The 18509-nt window shown below is 40.1% G+C and overlaps 2 protein-coding genes across 5 annotated transcripts; one reads left to right on the forward strand and one right to left on the reverse strand.

The window, feature by feature from the left end:
• The first annotated feature begins 4260 nt into the window (after positions 1–4260).
• smim29 (small integral membrane protein 29) lies at positions 4261–11802 on the forward strand. The gene is made up of 5 exons (XM_047374447.1): positions 4261–4346; positions 4815–5130; positions 5213–5238; positions 5354–5459; positions 8396–11802. The coding sequence occupies exons 2-5, from the start codon at positions 5020–5022 to the stop codon at positions 8462–8464; spliced, it is 312 nt and encodes a 103-aa protein (XP_047230403.1). The 5' UTR covers positions 4261–4346; positions 4815–5019; the 3' UTR covers positions 8465–11802.
• Positions 11803–11848: 46 nt separating this feature from the next.
• hmga1a (high mobility group AT-hook 1a) lies at positions 11849–17896 on the reverse strand. 4 transcript variants are annotated; one of them, XM_047374462.1, is made up of 5 exons: positions 17743–17896; positions 16711–16828; positions 15781–15861; positions 14806–14862; positions 11849–13789 (listed from the first exon to the last, which is right to left on the reverse strand). In XM_047374462.1, the coding sequence occupies exons 2-5, from the start codon at positions 16807–16809 to the stop codon at positions 13730–13732; spliced, it is 297 nt and encodes a 98-aa protein (XP_047230418.1). In that variant the 5' UTR covers positions 16810–16828; positions 17743–17896; the 3' UTR covers positions 11849–13729. The 4 variants fall into 4 exon arrangements, with proteins under 4 accessions (XP_047230418.1, XP_047230424.1, XP_047230443.1 ...); XM_047374468.1 differs by lacking the exon at positions 17743–17896 and adding an exon at positions 17497–17643; XM_047374487.1 differs by lacking the exon at positions 17743–17896 and adding an exon at positions 16949–17461.
• Between the last annotated feature and the right edge of the window lie 613 nt (positions 17897–18509).

Below are 18509 nucleotides of genomic sequence, written 5' to 3' on the forward strand. Positions count from 1 at the left end.
GGAAGGAGCATCTGTAAACATCACTCTTCAACTCTTGCCATAAGGTGACTCTAACACATAAGGTGACTTTTGTTCTAATCTTATTTCTTTGCAAATCTGTAAATTTTTTCATCATTGTCCGGTTGGAGGGTGAGCACTGCCCTGGTTTTAAGACTTTAGCAGCGTATCCTGTTGACAGATTCTGCCACCTGAGCTGTTAAATTCAGCTCCTCCAGATTTAAAATGGACCTCTTGACTGCTTCTATGAACAATTATCTCCTTCTCCAGCGTGTCAGTTTAGGCGGGTCACCATGTATTCGTACGTTTTCTGGTGGGCCATAACTTTTCTTTTCAGATGATGGATTGACCTGAGCTCTGTGAGATGTTTAGAGCTTTGGGTTGTGGATTAATGACCTAACTCCACTTTAAACGTCTCCACAGCTTTCTGCCTGACCTGCCTGCTGTGTTTCTTGGGCTTCATGATAATATTTGTTCACTGATGTTATCTAATAAACCGCTAAGTGACTTCAAATGCCTATTTAAGAATTTATGATGAGATTAAATCACAAACAGGTGGATTGATTTAGGTGACTTTTGATGGCAGCTGATTATGCTTTTGTTTTATTTTGGTCTATCAGACTAAATGGACATAAATACATATGCACACTACACCTTTTCAGATTTTTATTTGTAAATAAAAAAAAGATGTGTATCATTTTCCTTCCACATCACACGCACTACCATGTGTTGTTATTTTATATACAATCCTTACACATGAAAATCTTTAGTTGTAAAATTTTAAAATGTAAAAGAATTATTCATGGGGTATGAAAGGTTTTGCAAGACACTTTTAGTGGCATTAATTACAAAAAGATGCCACCACATTGACAGATTTCTTTATTTTGTTAACTTTTAAGCGAAACATATGTTTAGCCCTAATTGGGTGAGGGGGAAAAGACATGTTCTAATTTATTTGTTTTTTTTAGAAAAGAGTAAAATTCTATCATATAATGTTAGGAAACATCTTCACTGAGATACAAGGAACCTATTTTAGCACATTTCATTGTTAAATCAGAGTTGCAGCTTCCACTAAGACAAAGCACCCTGTCAAAGCATCTCAGCATCAAACAGGATGAAAACAGGGGGTTATTGCAGACCTTCAACTACATCTGTCAGAAGCTGTTTTTTTTTTTCTTATCCAGATGAACAATAATTTTATTTCAAGAGAAAATAAACTGCCATCACTATAAACTGCTCATTTTATCACTTGGGTCACAGAGCTTTTTTTTTTTGCATGCTTTTTCACACATTTACATACAATAAAAACCATTCCCACGGAATGCCTGTTCTCAGCCTTTCGCAAAACGGAAGCAAAGCATTTAGTGAATCCATGTTTTTTCCCTATTGCTTCGAAAACCATGTAACAACATATGACATACAAATCATTTATAACAAAAAACAATAAGAACATAAAAAGTTTTAACCACCAATAAAATTTCCCCATATTTACACACAGTTCATGATTTCTGCAAGCATAGTGACATCTAGTGGCAAACTACTAACAGTGCTGGAGTTATTTTGTGCCTCATTTCAAAATAATATATCAATAAACGGAGTGTTAGTCAGAAGTCTTTAATGTCATCGTACAATTTCATGCAATAACATTAGCAGCAGCAGCATCTTAAATGTTATATTAATGCAAAGCATAAAACATTCTAATATGAATAAACATGAGTCTTACTCTAACTGTTTGTCATGTTTTGTAGGTTGTCTGACCAACATGCAGACAGGAACTCTGTGCAGCAGAGAAGGATTTTAATGATAACAAAAGACAAAACTAACAGCCAGACACGAGGAAAACAGGACATGGAGCTTGGACAGAGAAACAGGTGGATTAACTGGATAACAGAACCCAGCAACGCTCAGAGAAATACCAGGTACTTAAATACCGAAGAAAGAGTGAAGAATGACATTGAATCCAAGTATGTTAATCAGGGGATAATATAGAGCAGCTGAGGAACAAGGAAAGCAGCGAGACTAAGGGAGGTACACTAATTAACACGGATGGGGCTGAACTAAGACACAAAGAAACTACTTCACCAAGGGGAAAAGCCTAATGGAGATCTATGAGAAACAAATCCCAAATAGAAAGAACAGAACACAAGAGTAAACTAAAAAACTAAACACAAAAGAAAACCAAAACTCATGTGGAGCATAACAGTCTTGTGCTGTGTGAATCCTTCTCTTGTTTAATAGAATTTACAATGCTAGTGTTTGAAATAGGTCATTTGCATTGGACTGGACAGTTTTCTCTGTCATTTAAGCCCACTCATTTACAAACAATATAGTTTGACATCCGACGGTGAGGGATGCTGTCAGGCTGAAGAAGGAGTCCGATCGGGTCTTTTTGGCCTATGGGACCCAGGAAGCGGCTGATGGGAACCGGCAGTCCAAGCGCTATGCGGTTCGGGTGGTTTTGAAGCAAAAACTTGGGCTTGGGAGGAGTTCGACTTCCATACAGCTTTGAGACGATTCTGATCCACCATGGCCTCAACTCGGGATGTTGTGGGCAGAGTACTTTGAAGGGCTCCACAATCCCACCGGGGTGGTGGTCCCCCTTTTCAAAAAGGGGGACCATAGAATGTGTTCCAACTATAGGGGAGTCACACTTTTAAGCCTCCTTGGTAAGGTTGATTCAGGGGTTCTGGAGAGGAGGGTCCGTCGGATAGGCAAACCTCTGATTTAGGAAGAGCAGTGTGGTTTTTGTCCTGGCCGTGGAACACTGGACTAGCTCTACAACCTCAGCAAGTTTCCTGGAGGGTGCATGGGAGGTCGCCCAACCAGTCTACATGTGCTTTGTGGATTTGGAGAAGGCGTTTGACCGTGTCACTCTGGGAATCCTGTGGGGGGTACTCCGGGAGTATGGGGTACCAGGCCCTTTAATACAGGCTTTTAGGTCCCTGTATGACCGGTGTCAGAGCTTGGTCCGCATTGCTGGCAGTCTGACTCATTTCCGGTGAGAATTGGACTCCGCCAAGGTTGCCCTTTGTCACCGATTCTGTTCATAACTTTTGTGGACAGAATTTCTAGGCGCAGCCAAGGTGTTGAGGGGACCCGTTTTGGTGGCCTTAGGATTGCGTCTCTGCTTTTTACCGATGATGTGGTCCTATTGGCTTCATCAGCTCATGATCTACAGCTCTCACTGGAGCAGTTCGCAGCCAAGTGCGAATAGCCGGGATGAGAATCAGTGCCTTCAAGAGTGTCTTCTCTGGGTCGGGGGTGGTTGGGGGTAGTAATCATAGCAGAACAATTTGCTTTCTGTTCTATTTTGTTTTTTTAAACTACCGAAAGCAGTGCTGCCAGAAAGGGAACCAACAAAGAAGCTAATATTGAGATGAGACGATGTGGCATAACTTGTTTATTTGGCTTTTCATAATTATTTATTTGTCTTAATTGTGAAAAATAGCCATGAGACAGAACAACTGTTATAGAGCTGTTGAAACAATATTGGTCTTCCCTTTCATTACAGTAGCCACCGAAAACCCAGTCAAACCTCTCAGGTGGTTCATTTCTATGACTCTTCTATTTAAACCTGTAAATACAATTTTTTTTTAGACAAACAGATTATGAGATTAATGTATTACATCACTTAACTGACTTTTGTTGTTTGCTTTTCAAAGCAGGTTGAATCTGAGTAAAAAAATTTTATAACAAAAACAATTTATATTGGAAGTGATAAAACTATCCAGCACAATTTGATTTTTAAACAACACTGCAGATGATAATGAGCACTGTGCTCAAGGCTGCTAGGTTGCATGTTTCAGTCTCATCCTAGTTTCTTTAGACTGGCCTGGGAAAATAATGTTTTGGGACCAAAATCCAGGAAAATCCTGGAAGAAAACCTGTTGGAGGCTGCAAAAGACTTTAGACTTGGGGGAACTTCATGTCCAGCAGAACAACAACTCTAAACATACAACTAGAGCTACAATAGAATGTTTTAGATCAAAGTATAATTATGTTTTGACCCAGTCAAAGTCCAGACCTATGTCAAATTGAAAATTTGTACTGGATTCATCAAATCTGACTGACCTTGTACTATTTTCTGAAGAATGGGCAAATATTTCAGTCTCCTGCTGGCGGGTGAGCACAAATGCATATAAATTACATTACTTTGTGTTGGTCATTGATATACAATTACAATAAAATACAGTTAATTAAAATTACTTTTATTTTATTTTCCGTCATGAAATTCTAGTGCTTTTATTCTGAAGAGTTCTAACCGGAAGCTTTTACATTGTTGTTATTGGTAGTGAAAGGTCGTCTGTCTGAGGCTGCGAAACGTACAGGAAGGCTTTTCATACTGCAGAGTGAGTAAGAATTTACCTAAAATGAATAATAAACGTTAGAGTACGCCGTGTATTTTGTCTTACTGACCGAGAATATTATGTTTATGACAGTTTTTATCAGCTTTTTGCGCAATGCTGCAACGGACCCACCGTCAAGTTACAGTAGCTAAACAGAAATTATTTGTAACGTTGAAGACACTATTATCACAGCTGTCAGGTGGAGATTAAATGAGATGTTTTAGTGGTAGATAAGGGATGCGTTGGTTTAGATGACTTGCGCTGTTTACCAACTGCTAATTGGGGCAAATCAGTAAAATGCGACTTGCTAACGTTGGCCTGTTTGAATATTGAAGCATTTAACCAAATTTTCCCAATAGTCAACGCACCATCATTGCTTCTCCAACTACTCTTTCTGTCTCTTTGTATTTTACGCTTTCCTCGACAGGCAGGTAAATGTGTGCAGACTATTTCCATTTTGTGTTCCCTCAGATTGCTCGTTGATTAGGGAGGGCAGTGATACCATGTGGAAGTCACATGAACGACGAGGATGAGGGATAAACAAGGGGGCAGCCTGACGACAGAGCCGCTGCAACTCAGTGTCAACAGGGGGAGGAGGGTGGACCTGGTGCTTGTACAAAGATCCCACACACAAGCAGGACCCCTGTGGCACTTTTCCCCTTGAACGGTAATTAGAATGAACAGCACTACCACTCAGCCTCCTGCCCACAAAGATGGGGGTGTGCCGGTGAGCTATGTGCTGGTGCCACTCCTCCTTATAACTATTGCTGGAATTGCTACAGCTTTGGTAAGTAGTTAATCAGAATTTGTGTTCATTTAAGGTGAAGAAAGATGCAGCTCTCATGCACTTTTTATTTTGTTTGTTCTAGATTGTGTATCTACGCAGGAAAAGGAGGTGAGACCAAACTAATAGTATTGATTAGCTGGCACAGTGGTTCAACTTGATCACTTCATCCCACTTCCTCAGTGTGACCTATTGAACTAACGTTGCGCTTTATCTTCTGCCTTAGAGTCGACAGACTTCGCCATCAGCTGTTACCTGTTTACACGTATGATCCTGCAGAGGAGCTTCACGAGGCTGAACAGGAGCTTTTGTGGAGAGAAGAGGACACAAGGGTAGGAGGCGCAAACACTCTGTGTTACAGTGTCCGCTGCAAGTGTGAAAGGTGTTTACTATGAAATCTGAAGAGGAACGCCATTAGCTGGATTTATTTTTATGTAAATCTAGAATGAAAACATTGCTTAATAAAACCACAAAACCATAAAATCACTCTGTATTTACAGAGATTAGGATAAGGCAGTCTTAGACGGCATAAACACATATACCCCATGTTATCATTAGTTTTAACATTTGGCCTCAAAGTGCAGTAGTTCCTCAAATTGTATGGCTCTTCCCTTTTACAGATTAAAATCTATGTAGATGCAACAAGTAACAAAATAGTAGTAGACGGTATTGTTTCATTACAACATTTTATTTTTAAGCTCAAACTCCAATCACTTTATTCCTGACCATTAGTAACCTCTTATTAGTAACTGCTTATTTTGAGGTCAATTCATGTCATCATCTGTGAGTATGTTGTTTCTACAGAGTTTCGAAAAGAGTGAATACAGAATGAATTTGCTTTTAGCAGTTTCCAGTTCGATGACAAGTATGGAAAAAGATTGCCTTTGCAGACTTTAATTTGTGTTTTTATAAAACAGCAAGCAACATACTTCTGTGTAAATTAAATAAGGTCACAATTTGGCCTGAATTTAAAGTTTTAGCCTCAGGTACCGTCTAATTTTTAGATGCTGATGGTAGACAGTGGTTGTGCTTCAGTTGATGGAAAGGGTTTTATTTGCACTGTTGTTTCACATGTAAAAACATTTAATACCAATTTATAGGAAATACTGTATCTTGTATATCCAAAATAGCCCAAAAATGATCTGAAATGTGACAAAATATCAGGCTAATATCGGATATATTTTGAGAGGGACTATGTCTCCTGGCTGGCCTGCGAACACCTCGGGCTCCTGCCAGAGGAGCAGGAGGAGGTGTCTGTGGAAAGGGGCGTCTGTGTGTCTCTGCTGAGACTGCTGCCCCTGCGACCTGGTCCCAGATAAGCAGAAGGCGACGAGTAATTTGGCACAACTATAATGCAACTTCTGGTTAGACACATTTCACCATTTCCTCATAGTCAATCATTTTCAAAGCCTAATATTGACAAAGTTGTGACAGTGTGAGGTAGACGTTGAGAACCCCATATTATAAGCTCCATTGCAGTTGCAAAAAAAAAAAGATTTTCTGCACCTAAAATTATGCATGCAGAAAACAGGTGCAACAAAAGCAGAATACGATATTAGTTTGGAATGGAGAATCTGTGGGAACCCTGTTGACAAGTGACAAAAAGGGAATTGAGTTGTGGACATCTTTCAACTGTAAGATATGTCTTGATGCGGATGTTGACTATAATGAATCGATGCGAGGAAAGAACAAAATCGAAAGCTTACTGTCAATCATCAACAATCGGTCACTTCATTTTGGCCACTAAAGCGTAACCTACATCCAGTTGGCATTAGATAATTGAAGAAGAAAGTCATATGCTAGAAGAAGCAATTATGTCACGGGGCTTCAATGTTGTGCTAATATTAGCGGAGGCCGAAGGGGTGGACTTAAATCGTTCTGCAACGACTTAGAAAAAATTGAAATGTACAATGTGTTTTCAGCACAGACATCTGGACACACTATTGATTCTGCAACCATAGCAGAAGGTTTGAATAGAACAAATAGGAGTATTATGTCAATAGAAATATATTTACTGAGAAAAACGTTTCAATATATGCCACTATCATAAATTAGGTAGGAGTTATTTAAAATGAATAACATTGTTCTGTGTATCATAATAAGTTCTGACATTTGCATTCAGATATAACTTGATACCTAATGTTTGCGGCCCCGTTTGTTATTCAGTACACACCAAAAGTTTGGACGCACCTTCTCATTCAAAGAGTTGTCTTTATTTTCATGACTATGAATGCCAAGAGTGTGCGGAGCAGTAATCAAAGCTAAAGGTGGCTACTTTGAAGAACCTAGAATATAAGACATATTTTCAGTTGTTTCACAATTTTTTGTTCAGTATATAATTCCACATGTGTTAATTCATAGTTTTGATGCCTTCAGTGTGAAGCTACAATATTCATAGTCATGAAAATAAAGACAACTCTTTGAATGAGAAGTTGTGTCCAAACTTTTGGTCTGTACTGTAGATGTATGTGCCCTAAGGATGTACAGCATGTATCTTAGAGATGTGTATCTTATGTATGAATGCATGATATTTTGTAACACTTTTACATGTATTTCTTTGGATATCTTGTTATTTTTTTAGATTTTGTATTTGTTATAATTTATTTCACAAAAATTCATTACTTTTGTTATTCACAGTCAAGCGGAGCACTAGATGGGTTTAGGAGCTACGCTAATGTTGCTCGGTAATGGCCTATAAAGTTGAGTCTGTTGTCGAAATCTATGCCTTTCAGTTTGTCCCAAAAAGCTCTTGAGGAACAAAAAAATGGCACACAAAAAAAACAACCTAATTTACACATTATTACTTTCCTTGAAACAATTCCCTCATGGTCCAAATTTTGTTCATTTCACATTTTTAAAGCCTAATGTCGATAGATTCAGAACAAAATGAGACGCCTCAAATTGGACACTAGGGGGCGATATAGAATTGCTCTGTAATGCTGTGTAAAATTGAATAAATTGTAATAATAAATAAATTCCTTTCTGTTTGTTAGAAGACATCTGCAACCAGAACACAAAAATGTTCAGCAATTTACATAACATTTGAAATAATGTTTATAGATGCTATTTTTTTCTCCTAGATGCATTGATGCCCAGTATGTTTCTAACAATGGTTGAAGTCTGCATGTTCAAACTTTTTAGTTTTAGGCTGTTATCATGAATTGCTCCCTTTGGTTTCTAGGTTAGGGGAAGTCATAGAAACCTATGACTTGAACTAAGTCATAGAAACCTGTCTGAGTTAAACTGTTCTGCTGTGTTTCACGTTTAGATCCTGCAAGGCTGGGCGAGGAGCTACCAACAGCATCAACCTCTCCTGACCAAAGATGTGACTGCTTGATGACACACCCTGGCACAGGGTACTGAGGAGTGAGAAGACTACCTTAAGATTCAAAGATTGGCCCCTTCTTTAAACTCGTCTAACGCTTTGCTCTAATTTGCTCCTGTTGCCGTTATCTCAGATTACATCTGCAATTTCAGAGCCAAAGAGATGAATTACTTGTGACTTATTTATTTGAAATTATTTACAAGTGCAGGCCATTTATTTATTGAGACAACACATTTTTACTGTTGTACTCGGTGGCACCAAAGTCCTGGTGGAAGGTGGAAGACAACATCTCTTGTGCATTTGGTGCTTTGTTTACATTCTTATTGCTGTTGTGGGCAGCTTGTGGCAAGCAGCGCTGTTCCTGTGGGTGGCAGTAGGCATTTGTACTGATCATAACTTGCTGCCTACGTATGCTGTGGTAAGGCTGTGAATGTTGTCTACTAGTTACACATCAGCGCTCATGTCTGCCATGTGCAGAGGTTGTTTGCAGATCATCAGCAGCTACTTTGATAAAAAGCTCTAACGACTCGATAACAAACACAAAGCCTCATATTGATCAAGTGAAAATTAGCTACCAACTATAAAGTCAGCTTGTTTAAATTTCAGTTTCATTTTGAGTCAAACGCCTGAATGTCCTTTCGTTGTGTTGCTTTGAACTGCTGCCTTGGAATGCACATCTTTTTTCTCTTTTTTTTTACTCTTTTGCCAAATCCTGTGACTCTTAACAATGGCATGAAATGCAAGAATCAGGAGCCAATAACACCAGCTTCCTCCCAGCTCTTAAATGAGTTGTGACTAGATCTGAAAATATGTCCTGTCTTCGAGGCATGGCACCAGAAAATTTACTTCTGGCTGATTAATCTGCTCAGATGAATTCCATACGTCTGACTGTTTTCAGCACTCAAGAAACCTTTTACAGATTATAAACTTTTTTTTTGCATTGCATTTGGTGAATGTAAACCAAGCTGCGGGTCTGTCCGTGTTTATGAAAGGCTTCACAGTTCTGGTATTTAGAGCCTTTACATTCATTTTCCGTGCTTGTTAGGTTTAATCATACAAAAACCATAAATGTACCACTCATAATTAAAGATGTTCAAATATTTTATCTGGAATTACTTTTGCAGTTGAGATTCCCACTTCAGGTGTCAATTTAAGTCAATTAACTATTGCTGTAAATGTAATTTTGGGATTCTTTACCTCTCCTTGAAAGAAGATATATGGGTGCATCTCAGCAGATACGTATTGAAAATTTCAGTCATGTCATCAAAGAGATTAGTTAGACATTGGAGATCAGAATATTGCATTGGTGTGGGCCATATGAGAATTTTAGATCATGAAGATAAAATGGTTACTGGTTTGGATGAATACTATTGTATAAGTTAAGGTTGCTGAAAATGAAATTGTCGTTACAAACATATGCAGTTGCTGCAGGCGCTAGCATAAGGCAAAGAACAGAATGCAGGAGTATTTCACCAACTGAAGAGCTACAGTTGTGTTCAAAATAATAGCAGTGTGTTTAAAAATGTGAGTAAAGCTCAAAATACTTCTAATAGTTTTTATTTCCATGTACTGGGAACACTGCACATTATATTCTAAATCAAACTGTGAAGAAAGAAAAATGAACATTGAGCTCTGTAACAAAATAGCAGTGACTGTATTTTTCTTTACAAACTCTAATTTTTACAGAATGAACTGAAAAATGTTTTGGATTTATGATTCCTGTAAATCATTAAACCAATATGTAGTTTTATAGCCGCTGTTTCTGAGAACTGCTTAACATCTGAGTTGCATAGAGTTAAACATCTATCACCTGTGAACAGGTATTCCAGCCCAGGATGATGTGACACTCCACAATTCCTCTGCAATTCTTGGTTTCGCCTCAGAAACTGCATTTCTGAGGTCGCCCCAGAGGTTTTCAATCAAATTAAGGTCCGGGAATCAGGATGGCCTTTCTATAACTGATTTTGTTGGTCTGGAACCAAGATGCTGCTCTCGTACTGGTGTGTTTGGGGTCGCTGTCTTGTTGAAACACCCATTTTAATGGCACTTCATCTTAAGCATAAGGCAACATGACCTTTTCAAGTATTTAGAAAATTTATGCAAACTGATGTACAATCCCTTGTATGTGATAAATATGCCCGACACCATAGTGAGTAAAACATCCCCATACCATGATGCTTGAACCACCATGATTCAGTCTTCAGAGTGTAGTGTGGCTTCAGTTCAGAGTTGGGAGGTCATCTGATAAACTGTCTGCTGCCCTTGGACCCAAAGAGAATAATTTTTAATCAGTCCATAAAATGTTTTATTTCTCTTGATATGTTCTTTTGCAAACTGCATCCTCTTCAGTCCATTTTAACAGTGGGACTTTGCCAACAGATTAGCTTCACACAGCCTCGTTCTAGTTATCACAGTACTCACCGATAACTTCTAACCTTCTTTGATCAACCTGGAGCTGATCATTCGTTGGGTTTTTGCTACTCTTTAAATTAAAATTAAAGTGTGGTGACTTTCTTTTATTTTTGTTCCATGTCTTTCTGGTTATGCTTTCCATTTTAAAGCATTGGAGATCACTTTCTGGACCCTCTCCAATCAATGTCTTAATTGAAGTACGCTGTTCGTTCTGAACAATGCCTGATACGACCCATTTTTGTCCGGTGGCAGTGAGAAATGTACATGTGCTGCTGTCATCCTTCCTGAATGACACCAGTTTCTTTACAGAATGAATGACCACAGTAATTGAACTCCCCTCTGCTATTATTTTGAACACAACTTTCATGTATTCTGTTACAGACTCAGGGGCATGCATATAAATGTTAGTTCTGTTGGTTTTCCATGACTCTACTACATGTACTAGTAAATTATTTTCAATATGATCTCAGTCATTTTCTACTGCTTATCTCCAGCACTCTATGGGCAGGAGGCAGGGTACAGGGTACACTCTGGACAGGTTGCCTGTCCATCGCAGGTAGGACTGTGATGATATATGATCCCTACCAGTTGGACTGTTATTTGAACACAACGGTACAAGTGTTTAACGTGGCTGTACATTGGACTTGTAACTACACAAGGAAGGCTTTAAGAGGTTTTACACCCCAAAAGACTGCTGTTCAAGAAACTGGCTGCTCATTGTGTTAAAGCACAAAAAAATGGAAAGGTGAGTGGAAGGAAAAACTGGTATAAAGTTTAAGGTTTCATTAGCAGGAAGCCATATTCCTTTAAAGTAAGAGTAATTAATCTAATGATTTCAGATTTAGAAGTCATCTTGTGATAGAAATTATTGGGATGCACCTGTACTTTTGCTTTGAGAGTTTATGCTGTTGCTTAAAAAAATAAAGTAATACAACCTGTTTTTTTGGAGTTATTGGGGGAAACAATACAATATACATGACAAAATGACAAAGAAAGTTCTCTTTATTGACCATTTCTGATACAAATTGTAGGGCACCATAGAAATATAGACATTGTACATTTATATAGGTGTACATTAAAAAGAATGATCCCATCCTATTGAGTTTACAGTATATAAATCAACAAATGCATGATGAGAAATGACTAGATACAGTTGTGTAATTGGAAGGGGACAAATAGAAGACATGGAGACTGTACGACTTGAATGAATATGGTAAGAGTCGCTCTGTGCATTAATGCAGAACACACTGTGCCCGACTGAACATTGAAGAGGGCCTAGTCTACACAAACTCATTTGTCCATAAAAATCCAACATTTCAGTGCAGAAAAAAAAAAACAAAAAAAACCACCTGCTAGTCTACCACAGTCAGCGAACACAATCGTTGAGCTGACAGGTCTCCCTGACTTGCTTCAGACATTTAAAAAACTGTCTGCAAAGTCTGGCGCACAACTACACTTTATACCTAGTCAACTTGATGAACAAAAAAACAAAACAACCCAAAATAACTTTTGTCAGAAGTTACATAAAAAAGAAAACCAGTTAAATGCAATCGGTAGGTGAAATAAGCTGTTAAATTGAGGTATGAGAACCCAGGCTTCGTCTTGCCTGTTTGCAGTTTTCCGGGGTTTTGTAACTGAGGTTGTAGCAGCTTAGGTGTGTGCGGGAAAAACGGAACCAAAAAAAACCAACAAAAAAAACCCAGTTATGTGTACTATGGATACAGTTCCCTGACAATGGAAAAAAACAATATTTGTAGTAGACAGCATACAACACACACCTTCAGAAAATAAGTTTGTTACATTTACCAAGTGAGGAAGAAGCTAGGTTAAGCACTGGTGGCTAAATGGAATGAGAAATAAAAAATGTACAGCCCTGTTGGATAGTAGTGCCACCAACTATCCACTATTACAATCATACTCCTTGTTTGACCAATTGCAGTGACTGAGTGAGCGCTTGAGGGAAAGGGAAGGACAAAATAAAGTCTAACCACATTTGTAAAAGCTCCCTGAAGAAACGACATTACTTTTCAGCCTAAAACTGCCTAAATATATACCAAAAAGAATCGAGTTATAAAAACACAAAAAGCAGCACACTCATGATTTCTTTTAAATGGTATGTAACCCAGAGGAACGCAAACTGCAAGTCTGATCAGAGTATTCTGATGAAAAACACCAAAACTTACTTTACATCTCCCCACTACATGCAAAAAGGACTGAGAATGTTTTGATAAGCGTCTCTAAAATCTATACTGCTCTACAGGAAAAGCATCCAGGTCCAAGATGCTCAAATCCGTCCAGAGATTTTTTTTAAATAAAAATGACCTCGACATGAAACGGACACCTATCATTAGTAACCCATGCTCTTCCTAAACGCTGAAGCTCATCTCCATCTAGAATACAATGCAAAGGGTAGGTTAACCACTTCACTCACATGTAGGAAAAAACTAACAGCAAATGGGTAAAATTTACCTCTGTCCAGTACAAAACAAGAAGGTCTATGTGTTCTATTGCAGATGCAAGAAATGACACTAAGCAGAGGAAAAATGTCCTAACTGTCCTTAGGGGAGACCAAAAACACCCAGGCTCCTCAGAGCACACCTTGTCCAGTATAAAAGACTTGTGATAACATGACGTGTAGAAGAAGGGCTGTTACCTGTCATGTAATACTTAGATCTATGCTTGATCAAGTCCATTTTGTTTAAATCCAGTGCTGCTGCATGATATATGTACTGTGTTAACCCCGTCCTTTGGCAAAGGGAGGGGGCTTTGTCGTGAACAGTGGTCATGTGGTGGCACTGGTGTTGATACAGCCCAGTTTCTGGATAACAGTAAGTCAGTATGTTGAGTGAGGTAGCGTGTGTTGAATTACTGGTCCTCTTCCTCCTCTTCCTCAGACGATTCTTGGGATGCCTTTTCCTCCTTCTCCTGTGACAGAAAAATAAAAGTCAAACTTTCTGTATGCGCATTGACAATAGCCGCCTGTGATTCATGCCTCAATGTGACCGTTTTCGCCTTTAATAAAGTCATAATAAAACATTTTACAAGTCTTCTTTGACAAATCACTGTGGCATGAAAAAAAAAATAAACACCCAGGGGAAGGGTGAAGCATCTGTAGTGAAAAGTGATTCATAACTGGTGAGTCACAATGAGCCATCCTGTTATTTCCTCCACTCACTCACTACAAGATGTTCATTCATAAAAAAAAACAACAAAAACAAAACACAAACATGGGTGGGCTAGTTAAGGAGGGCAATTTTGGGTCACTCCTTACTGTGACTAATGAAATCCAGACGCCTTCTGGAGCACACCCAAACCACTTGTGCACATCACAGAATGTTACTACGAAACCTCAAGTTCTTGCTTTAGGCCACTGATCTTGCAAATCTCCAAAATGCTAGCACATATGCTAGCAAGTAGAAACTTGTAAGAAATGGCTCCTCTGTGTGAATGGGACAATCTTAAAAAAGGCAGCCAAGATAATCAAGTATATGCAATACCACCCACCATTCATTCCAATAATTTAGTCGGGAGATAATTGGCTTATCAAATTTGTTACAGTCGATTCGGAGTCAACTTGCACCTTTGCCAACTAGTCCCGACTTACTTCCATTTTATACATGTAAAAAAGCCATTTAATACCCATATACTTTAACCATGGATTATGCACTTGTCTAATGTAGTTCAATATTTCGCGTCACAAAATGCTAAAATCTCATGTATTATTTTTTTTAAATTGTATATCTTTTTTTTTTTTTACTTTGAATCATGCTTTACACTCCCATATATTTTGCTTCTGATCCCCATTTGGGCCAATTGACTCTTCCTAATATAAACAGATTAGGCCCTCTGATCAAACCAAAATTATTAAATTGGAAGATGATTTACTGGGGTCATGAACCTAGATTTTCCTTCAGGTGCAATGGGCAAAATAAGCAACTCACCTCCTTCTTGGGTCTTCCCCTGCGTTTTCCTCCTGCAGATGGGGCTCCAGCTGCTTTCTGTGAAATGAAACAGCACAAGATCACCAAGGTTATTACAGGGTTCTCATTATCAAGTTGTGATCTCAGCGAGTTGTAGAGTTTTCAGCTAGAGTACAAAACACAATTTTCATAAACTGCCTCTAGGTGGCAGTCATACCACTACGACTGGACTGATAGAAAGAGGGCATTGGGTTCATTTGCTATTATCTGAAAGGCCAACGGGAACTGTACACAGGGCACTCCAGTTCGCTGGCCACCTGGTCCAAGGCTCAGAGACAGCTGGTGAAACTGAGCGGAGACACAAACCTTCCGTTGCTTCTAAACCTATATCAGTGAGCTCGCGTGTCTCTTGAACTCCCTCCATTTCTCCTTTTCCCATAGATAGCAAGCAAAAGCACAGGGGAGCTGGAAGGGTTGGGGTGAAGGAAGAGGGAAAAAACAGTTGTTGCTATGGAGACGACAGGCAGAGGAGAACTAGGGCTGTGTGCCTGCTGGAGGCGGAGGGGCTGCTCAATGTCAGCCTGGAAACAGTCTTGCGGCCACGGCACCTGCACCGCGCAGTGCATGTGACAAGCTGCAGGAAGCTGGAGGACAGGATGCACAGAGTGAGCATCATCACCCCCGCCCTCTTCCATACCCCCAACCAAGGGTAGGACAGCAAACCAAGATCTTTTTACAGTGGGAAACAATTGCCAAGCTATTTCTGACACCACTAGGTGGTAGTCAAAAAATGTATGTCACAGCCTGATGTCCTTAAGACAGATGAGGTTAGCTGCTGCTCAAAGCTTTTCTTAACCAAAAGGGATCTGGGGTTTCTAACAGGAAAGGCCTATTCTAGAAAAGATGGTACATCAACTGCCGTGTGCGACATCTTGAGGTCGGATCAGTCTTTCTGCAGGCTTTCGGTTGCAGCAGAAACTCTCTGAAGAGACTTACTTTGCCCTTGCCAGTCGACTTGTTTTTGCTGCCCTTTGGTCGCCCTCTGGGCCTCTTTGGAGTTGGGGACCCACTTGCCTCCTGAAAAGAAAACAGGTCTAAGTTAGTATACAAGAAAACACATGAAAACTAAGAACAATGCACTCTTTTGCACATTATAAGACTTCACAGCCATGCCATAAATAACCTATGATTTACCACTGTGGATTTACCAATAATAAAGTCAAACACTTTCCTAAGAATTGAAAACAAAACGTTTAGCAGCCCCATAGGCAATCAGGAAAATACCATCACCTTGTAGAGTTAGGTGAATTCAGCATGACATGAGTCATCCTTTTCGTGCGTACCTTGTGGTTAGAAGCTGTGTCATGGCCGACTTGTCTACTGTTGCATTTCTGGAGTGTTTATCACCACAGCGCTTAGCAACAGAGCAACTCAATAGTAAAACACAGCAGGCTGAGGGCCATCTATATGATCCCCTCTGCACTTTGCCTCTGCTATGTCATGCATCACAGTGAGGGAGTGGAGGTGGGCCTGGAGTGTGGAATAGTGTGTGAGGGGGGTTAAAACCAGTTTAAAGGTGTTGGGTTACTGGTTGCTTGCAAACCAGGGAGGAAGTATATTGTAAACCTCTGCATTGATAAGCAACTGAACAAATGGTCACAAGGCCATCGTGTTGCTGGCATATCTAGGCTGATTTCAGTTTTCGCCTCAGAAGGACACTGACATGTATGACCCTTTTACCTGCAGCATTATCTGCAGGAGCATCAGCTGTAACAGATGCGAACTGAGTTAAGTTGGTTATCTGCAAATAAGACGTTGAAATCTATTTGCAGGTCTTATTACATAGGCCTTGTTCTGGTGAGTATGAGGTTAGTAGTAGCAGAACATGCAAACCAGAGAGCAGATAGAAGTTAATGGACCACTTACGTCTGAGGATTTAACCTGGGGCTGCTTGCGGGGTCTTCCACGCCCTCTCTTCTCTGTCGCCTCCTTGTCTTTTGATGAGACTGTACCCTTGTCGCTCATGTTTGCTTAGCTTTTCGACCTATGCAATAAAACAAAAACAAAAAAATCAAACCCGTTGGCCTTGGTGGAAGACGAGGCGTCGAGTATATACACTAAACATATAGAAATGAGGAGTAGCCGGGCCACTAAACTCACTGACCGCAACAACAAACCCAAATGACCGACCTAACCGCGCACCGTTTAACTCAATTAATCCGCGCTTATTTCCAGCTCTATTTTTGTCTCATCGGCGCCCTGCTACACAAGAGGTCTACAGCACGATACTACAGGGACACCACCTGCAAATGACTACTGGACACCTTTATACAAAACCATACTTAGAGGCCCCATTTTGTTCTATGCTATAGCTGCTGTTCCCCCTCGATCAGGCCTGTGCACACAGCAGGTCTGCACGCCGGGGACGCGGAGAGATCCACCAACACACACAATGGCTGCTGTGTGCTCGTTTGCATTTGCAAGCTAGGAGCACCGGCTGAAAGCTTGCTCGGATTTTTGTAAAGTGGCACTAGGGATCCGAGCGGAGGAGGCGGCCGCCCATCGGCTGATAGCCCGGGACGAAGCAACAAAAGACGGCTTCACGTTGAGAGCGTGCAACTGTATCCTGCCGGAGCCACAGGCTCGTTGTAAAAATACTAAAACACTGCATCAAATCGGTTCTAGCTTAAGACCTCGCCTTTATACACTCACCCTTTTCTCCCCCGCGGATTTATCGCCTCCGTCTTAAAATTGAAGTCGAATTGTTCTCCTTTAAGCCGTGGCTGATTTGTATGCGGTTACCCGGTTAAAAAGCCGATCGATAGGCTACCAGCTTTTATTCGTCATATAACACACAGCCCGCCCATTCAAAACCCCGGCTCATGCAGCTTTAAAGACAGCAACGAATTAAAATGAAAGAGTCGTATTTTAAAAAATATATTAAATACACATATTTACCAGCAGGATGAGGAGTTTAATCCAACGGCGTTCGAGACAACGCACGTGCGACTCGTCTCGTGCAGATAAAGGAAAAAAGGCGCCGGACAGGAGGAGGTTTTGGACAATTTAAAGAACCGCCCTCACGGGAGCTGGAACACTGGAGGGCGGAGATATGATAAATGGGGCCACCAACAGTACGAGAAGAGCCCAACCCCCTCCCACTGCTCATTGATTCTTTACATTTTCCAGGATTAATCACAAAACAGCAAACAGATGTGTAAAAGTTGCAGAAAAAAGAAGCGGGAAAGAAACAGAACAGAGTAAAGGTATTACATCCAGAGTGAGTGTTATTTAACATTGCATGCATGTGCTTCACATTACATTCCACAGGCTCCAACTATGAACTATGACCTCCCACAATGTAAACAGGAGCTGACTCAGAGAGTGGTCGGCTCCTTTGCTCTGTTCAGAATAGGAAAAAATGTTGCACAAAATTGCCGCAGGTCAATTTTACTCCTTTGCCAATTCCTACACAATTGTATATTTATGTTACCATTTTGTCCCTTTCTATTTACGTTTTGTATCTTAAAGCAAACCATGTCATACCTGTGTACTTAAAGTATTGCCTCAGGCTCACCTGTATCCCCATTTCCTACCCATGTATTGTCATTTCATTCATTCCTAACAACGTTTTGTACCCATCAACAAACCATTTCATATCCACATCACTAAAGTTTCTTCCTGACAGATCATGTTTTACACATGCCTACTGTTTATCTCAGTTG

The sequence above is a fragment of the Girardinichthys multiradiatus genome, chromosome 1, assembly GCF_021462225.1.
Source record: "Girardinichthys multiradiatus isolate DD_20200921_A chromosome 1, DD_fGirMul_XY1, whole genome shotgun sequence".
In the NCBI taxonomy this organism is placed as follows: Eukaryota; Metazoa; Chordata; class Actinopteri; order Cyprinodontiformes; family Goodeidae; genus Girardinichthys; species Girardinichthys multiradiatus.

Bases quoted from the DNA above. Each gene is read 5' to 3' on its own strand.
- smim29 (XM_047374447.1), top strand. From the start codon at position 5,020: ATGAACAGCACTACCACTCAGCCTCCTGCCCACAAAGATGGGGGTGTG. The intron at 5,131-5,212 runs GTAAGTAGTTAA...TGTTTGTTCTAG, and splicing joins CTGGAATTGCTACAGCTTTG to ATTGTGTATCTACGCAGGAA. The intron at 5,460-8,395 runs GTAGGAGGCGCA...TTTCACGTTTAG, and splicing joins GGAGAGAAGAGGACACAAGG to ATCCTGCAAGGCTGGGCGAG.
- hmga1a (XM_047374462.1), bottom strand. From the start codon at position 16,809: ATGAGCGACAAGGGTACAGTCTCATCAAAAGACAAGGAGGCGACAGAG. The intron at 14,863-15,780 runs GTAAGTCTCTTC...TTCATTTCACAG, and splicing joins AGTCGACTGGCAAGGGCAAA to AAAGCAGCTGGAGCCCCATC. The intron at 13,790-14,805 runs GTGAGTTGCTTA...TTTCTGTCACAG, and splicing joins GGGGAAGACCCAAGAAGGAG to GAGAAGGAGGAAAAGGCATC.